Raw genomic sequence first — 25,213 nt, 5'->3', positions numbered from 1 at the left:
TAGCCTACGCTGCCGCCCCGGGTTTATAGGCTACTTGTGCACCACCAAGTCAGAACAGTAGGGGAAATTAAGAGGGGTAAATAGACCAAATTATTAGGGTGAGGCACATGGGCTACTAACATCTTACTACACAACATACACTTAGTATTACTTTCTTAGCTCTGGTATACATATCTCCTTGGCATATTACATAATTTATGCAGCAGCATACAATACATTTTTTGGACTCACCTTGTTGTGCTGTGGTCACTTGAACAGGAAGGTGGCTCGGTGGTACTTCGTGGGCAAATTTTGTCATCAAAGTCTGGCATTCTCTGGATTTATGGTTCTTTCAAAACAACTGGGAACCCGGAAAAAACAAGGTCGAATCCATTGATCTTCAGGTCGTAGCTCTAGAAAGAGGCCAGATTTATAATTCCGAGTTGGATGACCATTCAAAACGTATTTTCCCAGTTGGAGCTCGTTTATTCCTGACTTCCCAGTTGTCTTGAACTCATTGAAGGCAAGTTTTCGCAGTTCCGAGTTAACAGTTGAAGCACAACTCATGCTTCATTGACAGCATGGCCAATGTTGAATGTTTATCATTTTAAACTTGGAAAAGAGCCATTTAATCCCAGATTTGGGACCACACAGCCACTCCACTGAATAGCAGGCTAGTCATTTCTTTGTAAATGCTTGAAGTTAGCCATTGTCACTGATTCCTTCCAAACTACTCATTGATGAATTAGCGATTTCTAACTTGTTGTGTAATCTTTCTGTCCAATGGCCAATGAGCCATTATTTCTCTTCATATGACAAGGATTAAAAAGGATTTGCCAGTAGATTGTTTACGTGTTTACTTGATTCATGATGATGAGTGCTAGCTAAGATTTCAAAAGTATGATGATGGCATGATTAGTCCAATCAAAGCTACTGTACATATAACGTGATCTGATGTCATTTTATCTGTGACCAATGACTTTGAGCCTTCTTGGACGGGCAGCTCTCTCTCTCTCTCTCTCTCTCTCTCTCTCTCTCTCTCTCTCTCTCTCTCTCTCTCTCTCTCTCTCTCGCTCTCTCTCTCTCTCGGTTTCCTAGGCTCCTGTCTTTCTAGGGAGTTTTTCCTAGCCACCGTGCTTCTACATCTGTATTGCTTGCAGTTTTGGGTTTTAGGCTGGGTTTCTGTATAAGCACTTTGTAACATCTGCTGATGTAAAAAGGACTTAATAATTATATTTGATTTGTTTGCCTGAACCTTCTCAGCCTGATGTTATTCACAACATCATAAAGCTCTAAAAGCTTTCATTGCACAAATTGCACCACTCACACACCCGATGCTCTATAAATGTCATAGGTTTAATAAAAGATGCCAGTTCTGCCAATAATCATATTAAATGTAGCACATTATAATAAGAGTATTTATGATATAGATAAATACAGACAGTAGTGACCAAACATTTGGAGTTAATATAATTAATCAAATTGTATCACCAATTTTTTTTTTACAAATAAACATAAAAAAGTAGTTGACAAATTGTAAAACTATAGCTAGATCATTTCCTTTTACCATCAATGTCATGATCTTGACCATGAAATTAGAACACTGACAAATATTTTTTTAAGCAAAAAAATATTTTTTTTTGTTTATTTTTTTTCACTTATTTGATTGACAAAAATAGACAAATTATTAAAGTCAGACAAGAACACATACAAAAACCACTGTACATTTTTTTTGTGCATTTTAGCTAACCCTAACCCTCATCCAAACCCATGAATAGCCGAGCCGACAAAGTGAAAAGTCTTTCGCTGTTCCCTCGGGCACCATACTACTATGGCTGACGCTGTTTAAAAACAACACATTTCACTGCACCTATCCCGTGTGTGCGACAATAAAACTTGTTTTTTTTAAATCCTCATATTCCTGCTACGTTAATTCTCCTAACCTGGTACGAAAGTAAGGGACTTTTATTTTGAAACGTCGTCGGCGTTCATGACACCGGAAGTAAACTCTCACGTTGCGGAAGCAAGCGCAAAACAGCGACAGCACACATGTTGAAGCAAAAGCATCACAGAACGACGAAATGGAGTTACATTTGAACAACAAGAAAACAAGCTCACAAGACTTGCTCGCGTGTGGCAACGGAGGAGGTTTAATCCTTTTTCCCGTAACTGATGTATCTCAGTTGTTTAACCTGTTAGCTATCCTAGCTACATGCACAAACTCTTAACAACATTATGTTCCAGTGGAGGCTGCTGAGGGGAGGATGGATCATAATGTTTGGAATGGAAAAACCATGTGTTTTATACAATTCACTCCATTCTGGCCATTATTATGAGCCGACCTCCCCTCAGTAGCCTCCACTGTTAGCATGAACACATCAACGTGGTCAGATGTAACATTTCGGTGTCCTTGTACATAGGTCTTCATGACAAGCTTCTCCTCAAGTCGAAGGGGCCCAAGGCTGGCAGGTCTTTGCAGACCGAGAGGGTCCCAAGAAGTAGTGGTGAGTTAAATATATTTCTGGCGTTTGTTTGTAGATTGGCTAGCTTGCTAAATATGTTCAGCAGATTGCTACGTGTGTAGTTACGTACATACAACTGTGTGTCCGTGTTTCAGTTCTGGACAGACTGCAGAACTTCCTGCCCCAGATGGCCCAGGCCAATGAGAAGCTCAAGTTGCAGATGGAGCAGGCACCTGAGGGCCACTATGACATAGAGAGGGTGGAGGAGTCTGGAAAGGTCATAGAGATGGTGAGTCTAGTGTGGCTGTCTTTTTATAGCGAGGGGAAGTGTGACGCCAGAACACCAGGAGCAGGCCTATCTTATTGTGTAGCCTGAGCAGCCGCTAGTCTGTCTTTTGATTGTCCCACTCCAAAAGAGAGGTAAACAGCGACCACTAGCGGCTGTTCAGGTTACATGTTGTGGAACAACTGAGCAGAGAAAGGGCACTTCTAGTTTTCATCAGCTAAATTCAACTGGGACTCTGTGATATGACATTGCCACAATCAACAGGTTGAACTGCAGGTACTACAGATGAGTGTGCAACAAAACAATGTGCTTGTACACGACCAGGTTTTTTGTAGTTCTGCTGCAACATTATAGCTCCCGGGGCAACAACCGCGAAGTTTGGCCTTGTGCTTCCCACTCATGGTTTTTGCGGAAGTCTGCCAGATTCTGCTGTTTACTTTGCACATAGCTGACTCTGTCCTGCAAGTGAGACATTGGGCGCGTTCGAGGTGATCACTTTTGTGAAGTCGCCTTTCAAAGTGTGTTGCATTTATCAGGATAAAATTTGTCCGACTTGTACCTACATGTTGACTGCGTGAACTTTACAAAAATAATGTGATCATGACGTTTTGACTGCAGTTGACTGCAAGTTTCTGCAGTTGCTCTTCACCAACTTCACCCCGCGGCCATTGCCTGCATTGTATATGCCATTTAGCAGTCATGTGTGCATACATTCTACGTATGGGTGGTCCCGGGGATCGAACCCACTACCCTGGCGTTACAAGCGCCATGCTCTACCAACATGCTCTACCAACTGAGCTACAGAAGGAGGCTCTATTGTCAACCTATCAGTAGGCGGTTTTTGTTTGACCCATGTGAACGTGACCAAAGACGTGACTGGATCAGGAACCAACTTTGCTGCAGTTCGTGCATATGTACAAATTAATGTGATATTTGAGCCTCACCAATTTATTGTACAATGTACGCATATTTTCAGTTTGTGAGTGATGTAGTGGTTGGAGACTTGTTTATTTTGACATAAGGAAACGTATAGAAACTGTGGGAACACTGCCATGTTGCACTGAACCACATCAGTGTCCGACTTTTGGCCTAGCATTCAAATGAGCTCATTATGTTAATAGAATAAAAGGTGTTATGTCGTCGATGATGACATTGATTCCCTTGTCTCTCTATCAGGATGTGTCGCTGGTGGAGCTCAGTGGTTCGGACAGCGACTCGGACAGGGAGTCTTCACAGGACAACGACGCCAACTCAGACTCTGAGGAGGAGGAGAGTGAGCTCACAGAGGAGAACCTCAAACTGCCTGGCAACAGCCAGAGGCAGATAAAGAAGGTTCATATCCAAGTTCTGGAGAAACAAGAGGATTAGGCTGCCATAGGCCCCTAAAGAGACTACTGGGACAGTTGCAGTGTAGAATATTGACATGCGTTGGTAATACTAATCAACTGATGTGGGATCCGTTCTCCTTCTCCAAGCCCTTTTCATAACCATCAACCATTCAATGAGGACATGGTCCTGGAGGGCTAATGGATTAAGTGTTTCAGTGGGTGGAGACCAGCTGCAGTGAGGGATAAAAGGGACATAGGTGTCTACATAGGGGGGGTGTCTGTACTATAAGGGCCAAATATCATGTGTCAACAAGTGTTTCAGTGCTATTTGAGCCATACAGAGATGGGGACTAAGCATTGAGTGCATTCTCAAGATTGTGTTGTAAGAATATGCCATATAATTTCCTGTTTATCTGATGACCCTAGGATACTTGTAAGGTTAAAGTTCATAGTGGCTTGATGGTATATTGATGGCAGAGAAAGACCTGTATTAAATCCATTTTCAATAATCATATTGTTTGTGTACATTAAGTATTTAAGCAGAAGTGTTTGACAGAATTTCTCATCTTCAATACCAAATGCTTTATATCTGTCTGCTTTGTGTTATGGATAGGCTTAGTCCCAGCATTCTGTTAGGGTTGGTCACAAGGTTTGTGAGCTATGAGGTTTTTCCCAGATACATTTTTTCCTGAAACAAAAAGCACCTGTATACTGTGTTTCATAATAAAATGTTATGAAATCCTAGGTTGTTGTGAATGACACAGCATACACCAACGCACATGGTTAAAAGGAAAAATGGAAGTATAGACCATGACAACGGATGAAGAAAGAAATCATGGAGTTTATTCACCATTGTACAACATTTATGTTGGAAGACAAACAATGCTGTATTGGGGCTGGTTTTTGCACAAGGTTTGGGGGAGAAGAGTCTCCCACATCTCCACAGAGACCAGATTTCCATGAAGTTTTCAAGATGCTCATTAAAATGGCACATACAATGAAGATATGATCATCTTGAATGTATAGGTTCTTAGTGTTAGCCGTTGTTTATCAACCAGTCTCTACGGTTGTTTATTTAATACCTTGTTTAAATTAGTATATTATTTACTAAACTTAAAGGGGCAATCTGTAGTTAATTTACTGTTGGACTTAAATTGATATGTACCCATTGATTCTTGAATATACCTTAAATGCTTAATAAGCTTAGTTCATCTGTTTAACCCCAAATATAAGCTTGTTTAACTTTTTTGTAAACAAAGTAAACTATATAGCCTCAACATGGTTAACTATAATGTTGATGTCATGGATGGTCAGTCCTTGCATCCATAGCTCTGTCTATACATTTGAGAGTAGTTAGATTTCTCCAGCCCCATCCCTCAGTTTTCTACCAAAACAGGCAGGTAGGTTGGTGTGCATTATCTAGTGTTGTAACCTACAGTGCTCCTTTTCTAACAGAAATACAATGTCAAAAATATATCAAATTATTCAGTGTTTTTCATTTGTTATAAAATATTTACAAATTACAATTTAACTAAGGGACTTATAGATATCTTCAGAAGTGTGGCACCTAACATTGCTGAGCAGAAATGACCTACAAATCTGAGCCTGCATGCTTGAGCTAAAATGAAACCTGTGACTGACAGAGCAGGAGGAGATTGCCTGAAGCGCTTGGCTTTTGAAAAGCAAAACGTTCTTTCGTGATGAGTGGAGGAACCGAAAACTTAACTCAAAGGAGGGTTGATCCAGTCAAATCCACCTTAGCTCCAGAATACTGAAATCCACCACTGCGTTTGATATGTGCATTCCCCTTTTGTAACTGTGGGGGAAACTGCCTGATATGTCCGTAATGAACAGAATGCTCAAAACTGTAGGCACCTTGAGACGAGGTCGTGGCAGAGGGTAAGCGACACATCACAGGTCTCCTCTCTCACACACCTGCTGTTAGCAAAGCCAAGGCTGGACTCCTGATTGAGACTGACTGGTGAGTCGTGATCAGGTGGATTGATTGATCAGTCGTTGTTACAGTTTGTTAAGAGTGGCTGGCTGCCTTAGTACTCCACAGTCACTGCTTTGGTCCTGAGGTATTCGTTAAGAGCATCCTCTCCTGCCGAGCAGAACAGAAGCACAGTTAAATCGGTCAAACTCAAATCAAGCATGTTGGGCTGATAGAGGAATTCTTAATCCCTTTATGTTTTATTGCCAAAATCAATTCAATTCGCACTCATTTCTAATTCATGATAAGTTGTAAGTTTATCATTTGCATGAATTAGCAAGAGACCAGTCTTAAAAACAAGTTCAGCATTTATTCTTGATGAGTACTGACCCAAAATACAAAGAACATTACATTTTAAAGAAAGAAGACATAAAATGACGTCATCAGTTTCACACCCTCTCCCAGCCTTACAATGGCGTAATATTCAGTCCTGGAGATAGTTTCACTCCCCTCATAAACTACATTCCAACCTGTCTAAAGGATATACTTCTCTCCACTAATGGAATCCAACCAAAACATTCTTATCTGTTTGAAAAACTATCTTATCCCTCCTTCTTAAACTTTCCCAGGAGACACAGACACAATTCATTTCTGCTTACGTTTTCAGTAACAGTACAATTAAGAACCCATACTTTTCAAATCATAACATAATAGTATTAGCATAAATGGTTCTAATCATTAATGTATACATAATTGATCATCTAAACTATATTTTCCTCTATCATGGGCTCACAAGGCTATTCAAAGCTAGGCCCATTTTCTTTGAACTATGGACTATGTTTCAAGAAAAAAGTTAGACAATAGAAAATAATTGGAAATCTACGACAGACCACCAACAAAAATCAGTATATGATATGATCCACATTCCAATATGAGTGTCCAACATAAAACCCCTTTCCTAAATGATTACATGATTAACCCCAGACTCACCAAGGTCTTTGCCGAAGCCGGACTGTTTGAAACCGCCGAACGGCGAGGCCACGTCGGTCTTGTTGTAAGTATTGATGAACACGGTCCCTGCGTCCAGCCTCTCGCTCACGTACATGGCCTTGCTGATGTCACGCGTGAACACGCCGGACGCCAGGCCAAACTCTGTGTCGTTGGCTCTGCTTAGCACGCCATCTATGTCACTGAAGGTCAGAAGAAAAGACGTTGGTCAGGGTTGGGAACCACAAAGAGCTCGATTACTTGGGTCTGTGATGAAGAAAGGTTGTCTCTCTAAAGACTGAGGAGACGCACCCGTCTTTGAACTTGGACACCACCATGATGGGACCAAAGGACTCCTCTTTGGCGATGAACATGTGATCCTCCACGTCTGTGAACAGTGTGGGCTCCATGAAGAACCCTGGAGGGAAACCACATCACAGTGTAGTTAGCAATGATGATGAAGGTGGTTGGCTGAAACGTTGCATTTACAGTGGCCTCCAATTGTGTTGTACTGTCAGTATTCACTAACCAGTCTTATGTTACTGACTATTCAGCTATTGCGGTACATATTGTTTGGAAAATTATGATTAAATGACTGAACAATATTCTCATTTTAAATAGAACTGTTATACTCTGTTTTATTATATCTGATTAACAATATGAGTTCATAAGAAGGGATTGTGTGACACGGACAAGAAGTAATTAAAGTTAATGAACACCATTCCAACTAGGAAGAAAGGAATGGGTTGTGGATTAAGTAAACAGATAAGGTAGTTAACCTATGGTTGAACCGACGAAATGAGCTCTGGGGTGTTTTAGATAAGCCAGTGAGTGCATTCCTAGGATTTCTGTTAATTAGAACTGTCAGCTAAGTGGTGATCGATAATGGTGAGGAGTCAAAAGTTAATTCACTTGTGTTGTGTGTCTTGTGTATGTGTTAGTGAGTTGGAATTAACTTTGAATGAACTTTTAAACTTCCCTTTGTCTCGGTCGAGGATTCATTTTAGAAGCAATGAAATGTCATGTTATTGTATATAAACTGTTGCTCGTGGTAACGTGGCAGCGCGCTCCGAGAATAAATTCTGTTACCTATTATTGATAAGACTGGTCTCAGTCTATTTGATGCAAACAAAAAACTTACAAATTCTCATAAAATAGATTAAGGGAATTCAATTAATGAAAACATATTGGTATAATTAAATTACAGTAACAATATACTATTTTATCCTATGTATATACTACATATTATATCCACATACTGTCTGTCCATGTCTATACATCCCATACTTGCACATTTGGTGGCTGACTAAATACTTTTTTGCCCCACTGTATAGTGTGGTGGTATATAGTATGTTGAGGTCACAGACTTAAAGTAATATTGCCCTTGCTCAACCAAGACCACGGTTATGGTAGAGTGATTGGTTAGTAAGGACACTGCTTTATACCGAGATTGTAAGTCGCTCTGGATAAGAGCGTCTGCTAAATGACTTAAATGTAAATGTAAATGTAAATCATATACAGTTGAAGTCAGAAGTTTAAATAGCCAAATACATTTCGACTCAGTTTCACAATTCCTGACATTTAATCCTAGTAAAAATTCCCTGTATTAGGTCAGTTGGGATCACCACTTTATTTTAAGAATGTGAAATGTCAGAATTAAACTAGAGAGAATTATTTATTTCAGCTTTTATTTCTTTCGTCACATTCCCAGTGGGTCACAAGTTTACATACACGCAATTAGTATTTGGTAGTATTGCATTTAAATTGTTTAACTTGGTTCAAATGTTTCGGGTAGCCTTCCACAAGCTTCCCACAATAAGTTGGGTGAATTTTGGCCCATTCCTCCTGACAGAGCTGGTGTAACTGAGTCAGGTTTGTAGGCCTCCTTGCTCGCATGCGCTTTTTCAGTTCTGCCCACATATTTTCTATAGGATTGAGGTCAGGGCTTTGTGATGGCCACTCCAATACCTTGACTTTGTTGTCCTTAAGCCATTTTGCCACAACGTTGGAAGTATGCTTGGGGTCATTGTCAATTTGGAAGACCCATCTGCAACCAAGCTTTAACTTCCTGACTGATGTTTTGAGATGTTGCTTCAATATATCCACATAATTTTCCATCCTCATGCTGCCATCTATTTTGTGAAGTGCACCAGTCCCTCCTGCAGCAAAGCACCCCCACAATATGATGCTGCCACCCCCGTGCTTCACGGTTGGGATGGCTTGCAAGCCTCACCCTTTTTCCTCCAAACATAACTATGGTCGTTATGGCCAACAGTTCTATTTGTGTTACATCAGACCAGAGGACATTTCTCCAAAAAGTACAATCTTTGTCCCCATGTGCAGTTGCAAACCGTAGTCTGGCTTTTTTATGGCGGTTTTGGAGCAGTGGCTTCTTCCTTGCTGAGCGGCATTTCAGGTTATGTCGATATAGGACTTGTTTACTGTGCATATAGATACCTCCAGCATCTTCCAAGGTCCTTTGCTGTTGTTCTGGGATTGATTTACACTTTTCACACCAAAGTACGTTCATCTCTAGGAGACAGAACGAGTCTCCTTCCTGAGCGGTATGACGGCTGCGTGGTCCCATGGTGTTTATACTTGCATACTATTGTTTGTACAGATGAACGTGGTACCTTCAGGCGTTTGGAAATTGCTCCCAGGGATGAACCAGACTTTTTTTTAGATTTCTTTTGATTTTCCCATGATGTCAAGCAAAGAGGCAGAGAGGTAGGCCTTGAAATACATCCACAGGTACACCTCCAATTGACTCAAATTATGTCAATTAGCCTATCAGAAGCTTCTAAAGCCATGGCATAATTTTCAAAAATTTTCCAAGCTGTTTAAAGGCACAGTCAACTTAGTGTATGTAAACTTCTGACCCACTGGAATTGTGATACAGTGAATTATATGTTAAATAATCTGTAAACAATTGTTGGAAAAATTACTTGTGTCATGCACAAAGTAGATGTCCTAACAGACTTGCCAAAACTATAGTTTGTTAACAATACATTTGTGGAGTGGTTGAAAAACGAGTTAATGACAACCTAAGTGTAAGTAAACTTCCGACTTCAGCTGTATATATATATATACACAGTTCATACTCCGGACTCTGAGAATGCTCATATTTCTATATTTCTTCATTCCATTCTTTTAGATTTGTGTGTCCTGTTAGATATTACTGCACTGTTGGAACACAAGCATTTCGCACCCGCAATAACATATGCGACTAAAACAACTTGATTTGATTTTAACACAGGTTATTCTACTATAGCTACTTTGGTATGAGTGCATACTGTGATACTGAGATACTATAGTATTGAAAAGACACTGCTTCAAAAGTGTTTACCTGGCCTGTCCACCTGCTTGCCCCCGTACACCAGCGTGGCGCCCTCCTTCACGCCCACCTCACAGTACTCCACCAGCTTATCCATGTGGGCCTTGTGGTTCTGGGGCCCATGGTCCGTGGAGCGGTGCAGAGGATCACCCACCTTCATTTTCTTTATCTCCTCCACCTGATGGGGGAAGAGGGGAGACGGAGGAAGAGGAGGAATGCAAAGTCTATGACGAGGAAAGGGATCTGGAGAGACCCTTGAACTATGCCACACAGAGACTCAGTTGCTGTGGGGTGGAGGAAACGGTGGAAGGGGAGGAAGAGGAAAAGTGTATTGTGTGTTTTGGACTGTTGTGGGAGGGTCCGGGATACTCACCACTCTCCTGATGTACTCGTCATGTATGGACTCCTCCACGAACAGGCGTCCAGCAGCGATGCAGTTCTCTCCTTTGTTGAAGAACACAGAACTCATACCCTGCAGAAAGGGAGGTGGAGGGGAAGGGAATATGACGAAAAATAAGAGCAGGTCAGATGAAGAAATTCGAAGACACAGGTATGAAGTCTCTCTCCTCTTTTCCTTCTCCTTTAGTTACTCTGTATCTTTCTCTCCCTCCCTCTCTCTCTCTCACCATGCGCACAGCCTTGTCCATGTCACAGTCGCTGAAGATGATGAGTGGAGACTTCCCTCCCAGCTCCAGAGAAACCTTCTTCAGGTTACTCAGCGCACAGCTGCAACAGGAAACGACACGCAAGCATGAGCAGGAAGTAGCTCAATATCAGCCAATCAGAAATAAGTCGGGTCCCAGCCCCCTACTGTACCTTTTCATGATCTGTTTGCCGATTGGGGTGGAGCCTGTGAAGCCCAGTTTACGGATGTCAGGATGGTCAGACATGCGCTGTCCCACCATCCCACCTATTAGAGATGGGGGATAGGGAGGTAGAGAGAGAAAGGGGTCAGAGGGCAGCAGGGGGAGAAAGGGTAGTAGAGATGAGGGAGAGAGGATGGTAGATAGAGTGAGAAAAACAGAAAAATAAAGATGAATCAAAAACCTTATCTAATAAGTCACCCACAGATCTCCTGGAGGACCTCTCCCTTCCCACAAGCCCTTGCTCCCTTGCGTCCTGTTACCTGATCCAGGTACGATGTTGATGACTCCCTTGGGAATGCCAGCCTTCACAGTCAGCTCAGCAAACTTCAGGGCTGACAGAGGAGTAACCTTTTGGAGGAGAGCAGAAAGTGAGTGAAGCACGTTCCTTGCTTTGGACCCGGGGAAACTCTTCAAGTGAATGAAATGACATCTGATATTCACATATGTGGTTCAGCAATGTGCCGTGCTAGAGAGGCTATTTTAACACGTCGGCCTGCAGAGAAAGGTTACGTTAGGTCGAGTCGTGTGTGACTGCTGTGTTACATAAGTTGTTCACCTGCTGGTATAAAATCTATGACTGAATCTGTCGTAACGTGTGCAGGTGTGTGTGTTCTCACCTGTGCAGGTTTCAGGACCAGTGTGTTTCCAGCAGCGAGGCAAGCGGCACTCTTCCATGCCAGCATCATGAGTGGGTAGTTCCAGGGAATGACGATGGCACACACACTGGCACCCAGGAAACACACAACACTCACCATGAACGGTCAGACAAATGCAGTGGTTACTACAACCGATGCTCAAACTAAAAAAAAACTAAAACCACTACTCATGAATCATGTGCATATCTAAATACATATTGATATTTCCTGGTAGAGTTGTATGTGAACTCTGACCCCTTACCCCAGAGGTTCCTTCTTGGTGAAGGTCAGATTGCGATTGGGCCTGGCCTGGTTGATGGGTATCGTCTTGCCCTGCAGCAGACATGATGTAATAGAAGATATGCATAGACTACTAGATCACTGAAAAGATCTAGATAACTTGGTCAGCATTTGGCAAACATGGACATGTGCATGAAAAATAAGTGGAGCCAGTTTCATCATACAAAACCCTGCAAACATCTTTATAAAACGCTCCAAACAAAAAAAGAAGCGTCCTCACTGTCAACTGCGTTTATTTTCAGCAAACTTAACACGTGTAAATATTTGTATTAACATAACAAGATTCAACAACTGAGACAAACTGAACAAGTTCCACAGACATACAGAAATGGAATAATGGGTCCCTGAACAAAGGGGGGGCGGTCAAATCAAAAGTAACAGTCAATATCTGGTGTGGCCACCAGTTTCATTACGTACTGCAGTGCATCTCCTCATGGACTGCACCAGATGTTACCCCACTCTTCCACCATGGCACCTGCAAGTTCCCGGACATTTCTGGGGGGGGAATGGCCCTAGCCCTCACCCTCCAATCCAACAGGTCCCAGACGTGCTCAATGGGATTGAGATCCGGGCTCTTCGCTCGCCATGGCAGAACACTGACATTCCTGTCTTGCAGGAAATTACGAACAGAACGAGCAGTATGGCTGGTGGCATTGTCATGCTGGAGGGTCATGTCAGGATGAGCCTGCAGGAAGGGTACCACATGAGGGAGGAGGATGTCTTCCCTGTAACGCACAGCGTTGAGATTGCCTGCAATGACAACAAGCTCAGTTCGATGATGCTGTAACACATTGCCCCAGACCATGACGGACCCTCCACCTCCATATCGATCCCACTCCAGAGTACAGGCCTCAGTGTAACGCTCATTCCTTCAACCATAAACGTGAATCCAACCATCACCCCTGGTGAGACAAAACCACGACTTGTCAGTGAAGAGCCCTTTTGCCAGTCCTGTCTGGTCAGCGATGGTGGGTTTGTGCCCATAGGCGATGTTGTTGCTGGTGATGTCTGGTGAGGACCTGCCTTACAACAGGCCTACAAGCCCTCAGTCCAGCCTCTCACAGCCTATTGCGGACAGTTTGAGCACTGATGAGGGATTGTGCTTTCCTGGTGTAACTCGGACAGCTGTTCTTGCCATCCTGTACCTGTGATGTTCGGATGTACCGATCCTGTGCAGGTGTTGTTACACGTGGTCTGTCACCGCGAGGACGATCAGCTGTCCGTCCTGTCTCCCTGTCTTAGGCGTCTCACAGTACGGACATTGCAATTTATTGCACTGGCCACATCTGAAGTCATCATGACTCCTTGCAGCATGCCTAAGGCACGTTAACACAGATGAGCAGGGACCCTGTGCATCTTTCTTTTTGTGTTTTACAGGCTCAGTAGAAAGGCCTCTTTAGTGTCCTAAGTTTTCATAACTGTGACCTTAATTGCCTACCGTCTGTAAGCTGTTAGTATCTTAACGACCGTTCCACAGGTGCATGTACATTAATTGTTTATGGCTCATTGAACAAGCATGGGAAACAGTGTTTAAACCCTTTACAATGAAGTTATTTGGATTTTTACGAATGATCTCTGAAAGACAGGGTCCTGAAAAAGGGATGTTTCTTTTTTTGCTGAGTTTATTTCACATATCTGGTCCATGTAGGTAAAACTGTACCTGGATCTTGTCGCACCAGCCGGCAAAGTAGCGGAAGGTCTGGATGGACATGCCTACGTGGGTCTTCAGGGCCAGGGTGTAGACAGCTCCAGAGTCTATGGACTCTATGGTGGCCAACTCCTCCTGGTGCTCCTCCATCAGGTCAGCCAGCCTGGTAGGGAGGGGAGGTCAACAAGAGAGATGGAGGTAGGTTCAAGGGTCCACTGGCAGTCTTTGTCCTCAAAATATATTATTGTTGTATAAATGGATATAAATCTGCACTATATAAACAAGTTCCCTGATAGTAACTATACTCCATAATGAGTCGAGGCAGATCTCCGCCAGGCCTCTAGGACGCGCTGTAGGCTTGGTGCTCACTTGTACAGCAGGGTGCCACGATCTCTAGGGTTCATCCTGCCCCAGGGACCAACCTCAAAGGCCTCTTTGGCTGCTGCTACCGCCCGGTCCACATCTCCCACTGACGCGTAGGCTACCTTACAGATCACCTAGGGAAAACGGTTCGCATTTAATGAAGTACCAATACAACAATGTCCACAAGTACGTATATCAGTGTGTATGTGAGAGTGTATATCTAAGTCTGATAGATGAGTAATAGTAGGATGTGTGTGTGTGTGTATATCTAAGTCTGATAGATGAGTAATAGTAGGATGTGTGTGTGTGTGTGTGTGTGTGTGTGTGTGTGTGTGTGTGTGTGTGTGTGTGTGTGTGTGTGTGTGTGTGTGTGTGTATCTGTTTGTATAGCATGACAACTCACAGAGCCGTCGGCAGGGTTGATGGTATCGGCGGTCTTGCCGTTCTCTGCGTCCTCAAACTTGCCATTGATGAAACACTGCCAAGGCATCTTCACCGTCATGTTGTTGACGTCTTTAGTTGCCTGGGAACCAAACCGTGACAGTGGCATAACATTACACGTCAAAGACAAATTACAGATCCAACGGTGTCTCATAAACACGTGTATATGTGTGATATAAACACTTGGAAGGTGAGTGGGATACAGTATGTTTCTCATCATCATCAATAATAACACCATCTGTGCTCTGTATGACTAGCCTGGTCCCAGATCAGTTTGTACTGTATTGCCAACTCACATGGTCATTAATTGGTCATTAATTGAATATAAACATTGCTGCACAACTGACCATAGAAGTTGGCAAGACAGCACAAACTGATCTGGGACCAGGCTACTGTATGACAGTTGTTTGTCTGACTCACATAGTCAATGACCATCTCCTCCTCCTGGTCCTCCCCCCTCAGCCTTCTCACAAACATCTGGATGAAGTCCTGGAAGGTGGTGGCCATGTACACGTCCTCATTCTGCAGCTGCAACCCTACACACCTCTGCTTGATCTCCTCCACCAGCCTGGGGAGAATGATGGGGATATAGCAGAGTTTATGAAGGGTCATAGTGAGATTACGTCAGGTCATAGGAGAATGTCACTCCGGTACAATGGGGTCAACTAGGGTCAAAAAAGTCACCCTGATGATCAAAATCCGGTCACTGTTCATAAAATACACAACAAAAAAACTTGAGGTCAAGTGAGGGAAATGAAGGGTGAAACCAGGCCAATGCCAGTGAAAGCATACACTCACCTGACCACGTCCATAGAAGCAGCTCCTGACTTGAAGAAGTCTGTGGTTTCCTCAATGGCAGCAACGTTGCTCAGAATGCCTTTCCAGATGTCCTGGAGCGGCAACACACTGAATCAGTGGTGCTAATTGAACAGCTTCTATCTGAATCATGCGTTTACAACATGGCGGCATACCAAGTAACATTCTGTTGTGGTAGAGTCAAACTATCACACGTGGCTATGTGGAAGCCTTCAGAGACACAATGAGAAACGTACTCGTATCTCCTCTGCCATCTGCTTCTCGTCATCAGTCAGCTCCACGCGGGCGGTGTCTCCTGAAGAGAAGTACTTAGCAGCAGAGATCATCTTCCCATCCTCATACTGCAGGTTCTTCACCATCAGCTGTGGAGGAACCAGAGGAGGAAGAGGGAGAAGAGGCAACAAATAGTTAGGGTTAGGCCTGAGCTATGTCTTCATGACTAAACTGGAGAAATCATTCACAAAATGAACATTAGAAGCCATCGGAGGCTGATAGATATAGTGCTCTATGTTACAGCACAGGCAATAAAGCAAACAAGGTTGCCACTAGACACTTGGCTGGACATTTCCTTGTTCATTTCCCATTGATCTCATTTTCCGTGACTCACCGCTTTGCTATCTGACCCGTACAGAACCAGGCCGTTCTTGGTGACGACACCAGGCTGGGACGCCCCCTCTATCTCCAGGGGCTGACCGGCTGGCACCGACTCTCCCAGCATGGACGACCCGTACAGAGTCACAGTCTAAGGAGAGAGAGGACACGGGTTCGTTTGACATACTGCCAATGACAGACAGACAGACAGACAGACAGACAGACAGACAGACAGACAGACAGACAGACAGACAGACAGACAGACAGACAGACAGACAGACAGACAGACAGACAGACAGACAGACAGACAGACAGACAGACAGACAGACAGACAGACAGACAGACAGACAGACAGACAGACAGAGACAGACAGAGACAGACAGACAGAGACACACACACAGACAGAGACACACACACAGACACACACACACAGTAATACAGAAACAGAACATTGGACACTACGTACAGTTCATACACACACTGTAAATGTAATTGTGTGTGTGTGTGAATGTGTGTTTTAGGGAACGCACCTGACCATCAATGACCGTCCACGCCCCGGGGACTTTATCGTGGCCACGGATCCAGTTGTGGATAGCCTCTGCCGGCTGGGCGAGGTTGACCTGGAGGAGAGGAAGATGGAGGGTGAGGAAGAAAATCTTCCTTTTCTAAGAATCAGGGGGAGGCCAAACAGTTGGCTGCTTATTATGCAACACCTTAACCACCCCCCCCCACTCGCCAGTGCTGTAGGCTCTAGTAAGTTAACACCCCCCCCCCCACCCCGTCAAACCCTACCCCCTCCTTAGACAACCCCTCATCCCATTACTGGCCCTAGTACATCAACCTCTCACTAAACAGGACTTTTCCAAACTGAGTAATGAATGGACATATTGTGGAATTAAATGGCTACAAATTGAGCAACATCAAACTGCCCTAAACAGTTTTCAGGAGAAAACATAATCATTTGGGCAAAAATAGTGACAGGACAGGAAAAATATTTGAATGGTTATTTCCTAACATGATATTTGACTTGGTTTCCTTCATTCCCTTCAAGCAGCCTTAACCAGGTGACGCTGTGGGCAGTGTCTCTCGCTGTTGATGTTCCACATTCAGTATCTCACCTTGGAGTTGGACTTCTTCTGGATACCCTCGTAGCTGGCCCCGTCCTCTGTCTGGGGGACGCGCGTGGCTTTCCCATCAGCGATCAGCTGCACTGACTCCACCTGCACCACAAGAACACACCAACCCCCAAGCGATGTCAGTGTGTTACGTGTTACAGCATTGGGACTGTGTTATGTTTTATCCTGACTGTGATCCGATGATGGTGCGTTGCTGTAGTTACCATGGCCTTGATGCCCTCTGGAAAGAGGAAGCGATTGTAGAGGGAGTCCACCGTGTCATTGGGTTCCACAGGACACTCTCTCTGGAGCAAGATGGGACCCGTGTCCAGACCATCATCAGCCCAGAAGATGGAGAACCCAGCCTTCTTATCTCCCTGGATCAGAGTCCTGAGGAGGACACAGAACCAACGTCATGCATAGAACCACGGTCATACATAGGAACTGGGAGGTACACAGAAACAGGGTCACACATAGGAACTGGGATGTACACAGACACAGGGTCACACATAGGAACTGGGATGTACACAGAAACAGGGTCATACATAGGAACTGGGATGTACACAGAAACAGGGTCACACATAGGAACTGGGATGTACACAGAAACAGGGTCACACATAGGAACTGGGATGTACACAGAAACAGGGTCACACATGGAACTGGGATGTACACAGAAACAGGGTCACACATAGGAACTGGGATGTACACAGAAACAGGGTCATACATAGGAACTGGGATGTACACAGAAACAAGGTCACACATAGGAACTGGGATGTACACAGAAACAAGGTCACACATAGGAACTGGGATGTACACAGAAACAGGGTCACACATAGGAACTGGGATGTACACAGAAACAGGGTCATACATGGAACCATATGGAGCAGGTCACTCATGGAATCGGGTCATGCTGGGATAAAAAACCAGGAACTGGGAAACAGAAACAGGGTCATACATGGAACCATATGGAGCAGGTCACTCATGGAATCGGGTCATGCATAAAACCAGGAACTAAACCGTGACACATTTTTTGACCGGTATCGTCATAGCAAAATACTCCAGCAGCAACAGGATTTCAACACTTAGTTAATAATGCTGCTAGATCGGTGATTAAGCTATTAGCTACCTGAAAAGTGCAATAACGTTAAAATTATTGTGCAGGTTTTCAGTGAATTTATGTCAATCACAAAGCTCATCAGACACAGATCAGTGTCAAATATTGGCTAAATCCACATAGCTGTTCACACTCACACACACACCCAACACGGATAACAGGAACCGAGAACAGATAAGGGTAGGAAAAAGACAAGACAAACTGTACTCAGCCAAACACATTACAAACAGTTCATCCCCAAACCAGACCGGTTAGATAGCACCTCTCACTCCTACTCAGCTCTCCAGCAAGTGTTTAACTATATGGGCAAGGCACACACTGAAGACTTTACACTGGTCACAAATACGTATTGACAACAGCTCGTTACCACGTGCCTCTGCACTTAACCGTCTCCATAGGGTCATAGTGTCGACAGCAGTGATCCTGTGTGGGCCTATTTCAGGAGTCAAGCACACTTGTTATTCTGTCTGTCTTCTCTGATGGTCAGTTTAGGCCTGGCTCACCCACACACCCCTTGACAGGCTAACCCTTGACCTATCAACTTTGTGGTCAAGTTTCTTCACTTCACAGACAGACAGAGACAGACAGAGACAGACAGACAGAGACAGACACATACCCAACTACCCCACCACACATGCCTATAAACCTTAATCCTCTCTATCTTAAAACCCTTTCTTCTTCCCTCCCTCACCAGTTGATGGCGGAGGCCCCGCGGTGCAGGGGCAGGATGGAGGGGTGGTAGATGATGGAACCGTGGGCCGGGTGGTCGATCACGTTCATGGGGATGAACTGGGAGCAGAAGGGCATGACGTTGAGCTCAGCCCCCACCGCCTTGTAGGCCTCCACCACTTCCGGGATGGGCTTCCCTTTGACACGCCACCGCGGGAACTTAAATACCGGCGTCCCGTCCTTCTCCGCCGCTACCGCTGGTGGGTTGGGGTGGGGGGGGGAGGAGTAACAGAGATTTGATGACTTTGACAAATATTGAATTCTTTATCGATCTTGTAAATTGAGAGATAATCATAAAGATAGTCAGGAAGGCAGGAATGATAGAACATTACAACATCTCTATATTTTCTCTGTTAGTTTAGACTCATTTTTCCTTTTGTACAGTGTACAGTATGTGAGTGTGTCTCTCAGTTTATCTGTGTGACCGTTATCTGGGTGTGCATCAGGGTTGGGGTTAATTCTGAATTGAGTTCCGAATTGCTCTTTAATTTCAATTAAATTCTTGAATTGGCCACACCCCACATGAAGCAGAATTTGAATAGAATTTGAATACGTATTGACAACAGCTGAAATGACCACATGTGCCTCTGCACTTAACCGTCTCCATAGGGTCATAGTGTCGACAGCAGTGATCCTGTGTGGGCCTATTTCAGGAGTCAAGCACACTTGAAGTAGAATTTTATGAAATGAAATTCAAATTGATTATTTATTCTATACATTACCATAGTAATGTTTATTTTGATATACTGTATGGTTACCACTACCATGTAGCATAAAGTTGAAACATTCTCCTAAAACAATTAAAAATAATTTGTCGTCTAGATATATTCTAAGACATTGTTGTGGGTTGTCTATAAGAATTCATAATTTTCTTAGTGTTTTTTAAATATCAGAAAAAAAATACATTGCATTATATCAAATACTGGAGTATGGAAGGGAACAATCTAGCATCTCATGACAATGAAAAATATTGTTTGACATCTTTGAGTTATAATATTTGAAATGGTATGTGAATTCTTTGCATTAATAAGTAGCATATCCTGTTGATAAAAGACTTCTGATATGAATGAGACTTTCATGTTTCACGGCTCAGTTGAATTGCTTTGAATTAAATTATAATCAAATCCTGCTTCCTGTGGTGTGTGGCCAATTCAAATTCACTGTTTGAATTAAATTCAATTCAGAAATTCCCAAATTGACCCCAAACCTGGTGTGCGTGGGGGTTCCGGTCTTCCCCAGTTCCAACCAGTTCCAGGACACAGCCTGCTCCACTACCCTACCAGGGTTATGGTCACATGAAACCCACACTTTGGCCCCACCTGCTCCACATAAATGAAATCACACACACACACTGATGGGAGGGGTGGGACAGGACAGGGGGCTGGACACATGGAGTTGTTGGCCTCATCCAGCCAGCTGTCCTAATATGGGTGCTAAGCATGGTAGTAGCCTCATAGTACTAGAAGGCCATGCTTTATGTCATGGCAATAAGCAAAGTGTTAGAGACTGTATGACTCACAGACGGTTAGGCTAATAGAGAGTTTCTGTTTACCCTCCAACGCTACGTTCGAGTGATGTGCGGGCATCCCAACATCAAAAAGCTCTGTAAGCAGGATAGCTAAAGCTGATGTCGGGACGTTGACACAACTTAACAGGAAGTGAATGTTGACCATGAAAACATGCAGGACTGGTGGCTATAGCACATTATTCTTCTGGCTTTATCCAACTCTATTGTTCATATTTTACATTGACTTGCTAGCTTGCTAGGTAATCATGACATCTGCGATGCTGTAGACGATAAACATCAGATTCCGTGTTTGTTAACTTGTACGCGCTGAAGTTGCATGGGATCGTATCCACTGCTAGGTAAACAAAGAGGTGTCCGACGACTGTGCGTGCAACTTTTCATGAAGCGGGAAATAGGTCTATAGGTGTGACATTACATCATCATTACATTGTCAAGTAAACACTTAAACAGTAGGCAAAAAATACCCACAATCAAACCATCTGCCTTGGTAAATACTTTGCCCAAGAATAACCGGCAAATGTGAAACAATGTTTTACACAAATGTTTGATCATATTGGGTAACAAGGTTTCCTTTACAGTACCTGTGTCCAGCAATTCAGACCCTGACATGTCTCTGGACCAGAGGTCCTCTGCCAGATCATGGGAACTCATAGGGGAATGTTATTTTTTACAGGGATGGCAAAAAATCCGGAATAACATAGAGATCTGTTTCCCTGGCCAAACGGTACAAACCTCTCCATCCTGTGCCAAGAACTCAGTGGGCCGCTGTTTAACTTCCCTGCAGAGCAGAGGAGGATGGTGGGAGTAGCTATAGGAGGACAGGGTCACTGTAATGGTTGGAATGGAATAAATGGAACAGAGTCAAACATGTGGTTTCAATATGTCTCCTGTGTTTTGTACCGTTCCATTCCAGTCATTGCAATGAGCCTGTCCTCCTATAGCTTCTCCCACCAGCCTCTTCTGCTGCAGAGTCAGGCTGGACTGAAGTTAGGCTAAATCAGGGTAATAGTGACTAACAGGGTTTGGTCAGGGGTGTGTTTCTCCCCTGTGTGTGGTTGTTTGTTTGCCTAGCAAGGACGCAGTGGCGTGAAACAAAGGATATTGTCCCATCTAGTCAGTTATTCGCTCTAGAGAGAGGATAGAGCAAAGCAGAGATAGAAAGAGAAAGGGGGAGAAGCACAGAACAGGGACCCTTGCCGTCTCAGCTGATGCCTGCTGGATAAAATACTGTGCATCATATCAAACCAGCCGCAGCGACAGATGGCGGCAGACTTTTCACCTCACTGCTGCTCCTCTGGGTCGACTCAGGGCCTCTCCCTACTAAATCAATGGGCCCACAGTCCCGGGGCTAACGCTGGGAATAAAGGTCTTTGTACAGGAGCCTTACAGAGTCAACACGGGTCTACCTCCCTCACTGACAGGGGCAGTCAGATCATCAGGGACACCACGGAAGCCATTGCATCTCATTTAGAAAAGTGACTGGGAGTAATCATTTCCACAAACTCCACTAACTCAGTTAGACCGTGGGAGTCTGGGAGAGGACGGACTGGATCATGACTGAGGCCATGCAGATGGTAACAATGTGGCCATGCTCTGCTGAGGATGTAAGCATACCACTTCCATAAATGCTTTGCTGCAATATTCATTCACTGAGTCGAGAGAGGGAGAGAGAGTGACTCCCCCTCCAGTCATCACCAGCGTGTCAATACTTACCCAGAGGGTCTGCCTTGCCATCCCTATCTGGCACAGTGAACACGCCCACCACCTTATGGCCCTGCTTCCGTAGGTTGGTGTACACTTCCTGTCCAAACAGGCTCTGGCCAATCAGAGCCAGTCTCAGCTTATTTTGGTAATAATTCTGGAGGAAACAGGAGAGAAGAAGGAGCATGTGAGTTAGAGTGGTGAAAACTATCTCACACACAACAAGAATAGCCTACACTGTACTGGTGCGTTTTAAGATCAAAACACATAGTTTTCTCCCATATCCCTCAGGCTTTGAACCAATATGACCAAATACTGATGGTGACAAACACCAACTTTCAATTGGACCATACCCATGTCCAATATTCAACTTCACTTCTAACATCCCCCGTGTTGAGTATACATAGACATTTTGTAACGTTGAAAAGCATTTCTGCTACTCTTTCCCTCTCTGCTACTCTTTCCCCCTCTGCTACTCTTTCCCCCTCTGCTACTCTTTCCCCCTCTGCTACTCTTTCCCCCTCTGCTACTCTTTCCCCCTCTGCTACTCTTTCCCCCTCTGCTACTCTTTCCCCTCCACTGCCAAGTTTTTTTTAGTTTCTGGCAGCCAGACTGGCCCAATGGGCAATAAATCTCTGTCCTCTGGGAGAGAGAGTGGTCTGAAATTCTATTGGCTACAGAGAGCACAACCCCCCCCTCCAACTAGAATGAATGCTCAAGTAAGTTCAGACGGCTACTGCAGTCAGTGTGTCTGTCTGGAAAGTTCACGTGAAAACGGAAAGTTTCAAGTTTCCTATGCCGAAATAGACTAGGAATAAAGTAAATCTATAGAGGTTCATGTGTAATAACAACATAATACATGTTATGACAGTGTTATTCAATTGTTATAGACTAATGTAAACAGCCCCCGTGAAGGCTTATACATACAGACAGGCAGGGTAGGTTATACTTTTCCAACACTGAGTGACTACCTATCTAAAACGGCCATGATAAGATATACATTTCTGGCGTTACATTGTAACCATCTACAGTAGCAGTTTGGTAGGGGCCGGTGGTGTTTATACAACACCTACAGAACCATATCGTAGCAGTCCATTTTCCTTGCTAATCTCCTGACAGTAACTTTCATGTCAGTCGAATTATAGGCAGGTCGTTGCGGGTATGTGGACCTCTGGATAGTGTGTTGCTAAACCGCTCTGCTCAGCTGTCTGTGGTCTCTCTCGTTCAGCTGACGCAACTCCCCATGAACCGTACAGTGGAAGTAATTCGTGCAGCGATGGAGAAGCGTGCATAACGTGGCAATTGACAAAGACATGCCTTTCTCTTGTATGGTTGTTAGAATACAAATACATAGTACATAATATACATTCGGCTTTATAGTAATAACTAATAATGCTGCACATCAGGTATCAAACAAGATAAATGTCAAGCATGCATCATATTTGGATTAGATTGTAGGCTACTGTGAGTGTGTCCGGTGCACACCCAGGCATTGACAGATCTGAGACCGAGTCATTCATTGATTGTAACATATGAAGATGACTCAATTCTAACCTGATAGCTATTCATGCACCAGAACAACAATGACAACATCGTGTGAATCGGCTGGCAAGCAATTAGGATTCTCCATAGTGACAAAGGGGAAGGCAGGGGGACACACACAGAGGATATAGCGGATGCAACATAAACAATGTTACTTACAGAGCTGGTAGAGAATTTCCTAATGATTCGGTTCGCTGTCCACAACATGATGGCTGTATTAATTAACACAAATTAAAATACGACAGAATTAGTCCAACGTGGTCTGGGGACGTGTGGAAGCACCTGATGACACACACACCTGCCTCGGAATGACAGTGGTTCGAGCCAGCCACAGCCAGCTTATACCCGAGAACCGGCGTGTGCGCGAGGTACTGTCTACGTGCGCGCTCACGCATCCCAATACGCATGTATTTGACATTTCGGTGCGTTTGACAGCAAGTCTTTCACATTTTTATCTGTTACCAAGGGTAAACGATAAAAAAAATGTCCTGGTGTTGTAGTAAGAATTGCTGTTCGACATTAATTATGCGTGCTACCAGTGGAATATAGTTGTCTGTTTATTAAAAGATCACGAAACCGGCTTGGACACGAGAACGCAACAGTGATCGACATTCATGAAAAAAAAACACGCGTTAGGTTCATCTTGGGCATTTTATACAAAAGTGTCTGTATTAGTTTATTTCAATGTTTATTAAAATAATAAAACCACACACATCAGTATCATACCATATGTAACTGTGATTGTTTAGTCATTCATTTAATTTCATCCATTCACTACAGGCCCAGGTTTGGACAGCTTTTCCATCTCAGGACAACCAACAATGTGTAAACACATTTTGACCTCTGCTGAACTCCCGATGGAAAACTATAGCAGGGCAGTTCTCTCTAGATAGTAGTGGAAGGAACCCCAAACATTCACAACAAGATGCTTTAAACACTCCACAGTTATGCCCTCTCCTGTGTGGAAATGTTTTAAATGAAGAATTATGCATTTGTATTGTTTATTAGTGAGGACAATTGTATCTGTATCAAAGTGATTTGTTGTTCTGTAATTCAGATTCAAGTTTCTGTAAAGAAGAATCAATCATAAGTCTCCATTTCAACATACAGTATATTCTGTCTTCCATTATAGGCAGACTCAGTTGGTTCAATGTTCAACTGTTAGAACGCACCAGTACTCTACTCTCTGTGTTGCCTATATCTATATTAGCGAGAACACACCTGCTGCTGTGACTCCCATAGTGAATGAACTCTGATCAAACATTCTTCTACCCCCGTCCACACTGAACTGCCTGGCACAGGTTTCCCCATGCCAATGTCAACTGAGTTACTTCTCAGTATGAAGAGGTGGGCACACACACACACACCACTGACCCACACAAAAAATGTCTACCGATATCACTGTGGTCATTTGAACTCTAGTGCCCCCTATAAGCCATCTGATTTCCTATGGGATACTGTATTACTGACTTGTGTCCATGTCATAGTCATGACAACAGTGTACTTACTGCCTGT

At 43.8% G+C, this 25,213-nt stretch overlaps 2 protein-coding genes across 2 annotated transcripts; one reads left to right on the top strand and one right to left on the bottom strand.

The window, feature by feature from the left end:
- Positions 1 to 1,956: 1,956 nt before the first annotated feature.
- On the top strand, positions 1,957 to 4,799 carry nopchap1 (NOP protein chaperone 1). Its single transcript, XM_046297402.1, has 4 exons — positions 1,957 to 2,127; positions 2,400 to 2,483; positions 2,597 to 2,730; positions 3,904 to 4,799. The coding sequence occupies exons 1-4, from the start codon at positions 2,061 to 2,063 to the stop codon at positions 4,093 to 4,095; spliced, it is 477 nt and encodes a 158-aa protein (XP_046153358.1). The 5' UTR covers positions 1,957 to 2,060; the 3' UTR covers positions 4,096 to 4,799.
- A 77-nt stretch (positions 4,800 to 4,876) lies between these two features.
- Positions 4,877 to 24,039, bottom strand: LOC123994601 (mitochondrial 10-formyltetrahydrofolate dehydrogenase-like). Its single transcript, XM_046297397.1, has 23 exons — positions 23,858 to 24,039; positions 22,169 to 22,313; positions 18,890 to 19,124; positions 17,309 to 17,474; positions 17,088 to 17,189; positions 16,500 to 16,589; positions 15,986 to 16,120; positions 15,615 to 15,740; positions 15,361 to 15,452; positions 14,983 to 15,130; positions 14,525 to 14,644; positions 14,128 to 14,255; positions 13,771 to 13,921; positions 12,073 to 12,143; positions 11,793 to 11,898; positions 11,436 to 11,523; positions 11,126 to 11,219; positions 10,936 to 11,035; positions 10,683 to 10,781; positions 10,322 to 10,487; positions 7,288 to 7,393; positions 6,979 to 7,178; positions 4,877 to 6,159 (listed from the first exon to the last, which is right to left on the bottom strand). Exons 1-23 carry the CDS (start codon positions 23,903 to 23,905, stop codon positions 6,104 to 6,106), a joined length of 2,772 nt encoding a protein of 923 aa, XP_046153353.1. The 5' UTR covers positions 23,906 to 24,039; the 3' UTR covers positions 4,877 to 6,103.
- Between the last annotated feature and the right edge of the window lie 1,174 nt (positions 24,040 to 25,213).

Source organism: Oncorhynchus gorbuscha, linkage group LG14, assembly GCF_021184085.1.
Source record: "Oncorhynchus gorbuscha isolate QuinsamMale2020 ecotype Even-year linkage group LG14, OgorEven_v1.0, whole genome shotgun sequence".
Taxonomy (NCBI): domain Eukaryota; kingdom Metazoa; phylum Chordata; class Actinopteri; order Salmoniformes; family Salmonidae; genus Oncorhynchus; species Oncorhynchus gorbuscha.
Note: the sequence above shows the minus strand (reverse complement) of the source record. Positions and strands in the feature narration are given on the sequence as shown.

Excerpts from the sequence above, each read along its gene's own strand:
- nopchap1 (XM_046297402.1), top strand. The coding sequence starts at position 2,061 with ATGGAGTTACATTTGAACAACAAGAAAACAAGCTCACAAGACTTGCTC. Across the intron at positions 2,128-2,399 it reads CGCGTGTGGCAACGGAGGAG|GTCTTCATGACAAGCTTCTC; the intron begins GTTTAATCCTTT and ends CCTTGTACATAG. Across the intron at positions 2,484-2,596 it reads GAGGGTCCCAAGAAGTAGTG|TTCTGGACAGACTGCAGAAC; the intron begins GTGAGTTAAATA and ends TCCGTGTTTCAG.
- LOC123994601 (XM_046297397.1), bottom strand. The coding sequence starts at position 23,905 with ATGTTGTGGACAGCGAACCGAATCATTAGGAAATTCTCTACCAGCTCT. Across the intron at positions 11,899-12,072 it reads ACCAAGAAGGAACCTCTGGG|TGTGTGTGCCATCGTCATTC; the intron begins GTAAGGGGTCAG and ends CCTGGGTGCCAG. Across the intron at positions 11,036-11,125 it reads GGCAAACAGATCATGAAAAG|CTGTGCGCTGAGTAACCTGA; the intron begins GTACAGTAGGGG and ends TTCCTGTTGCAG.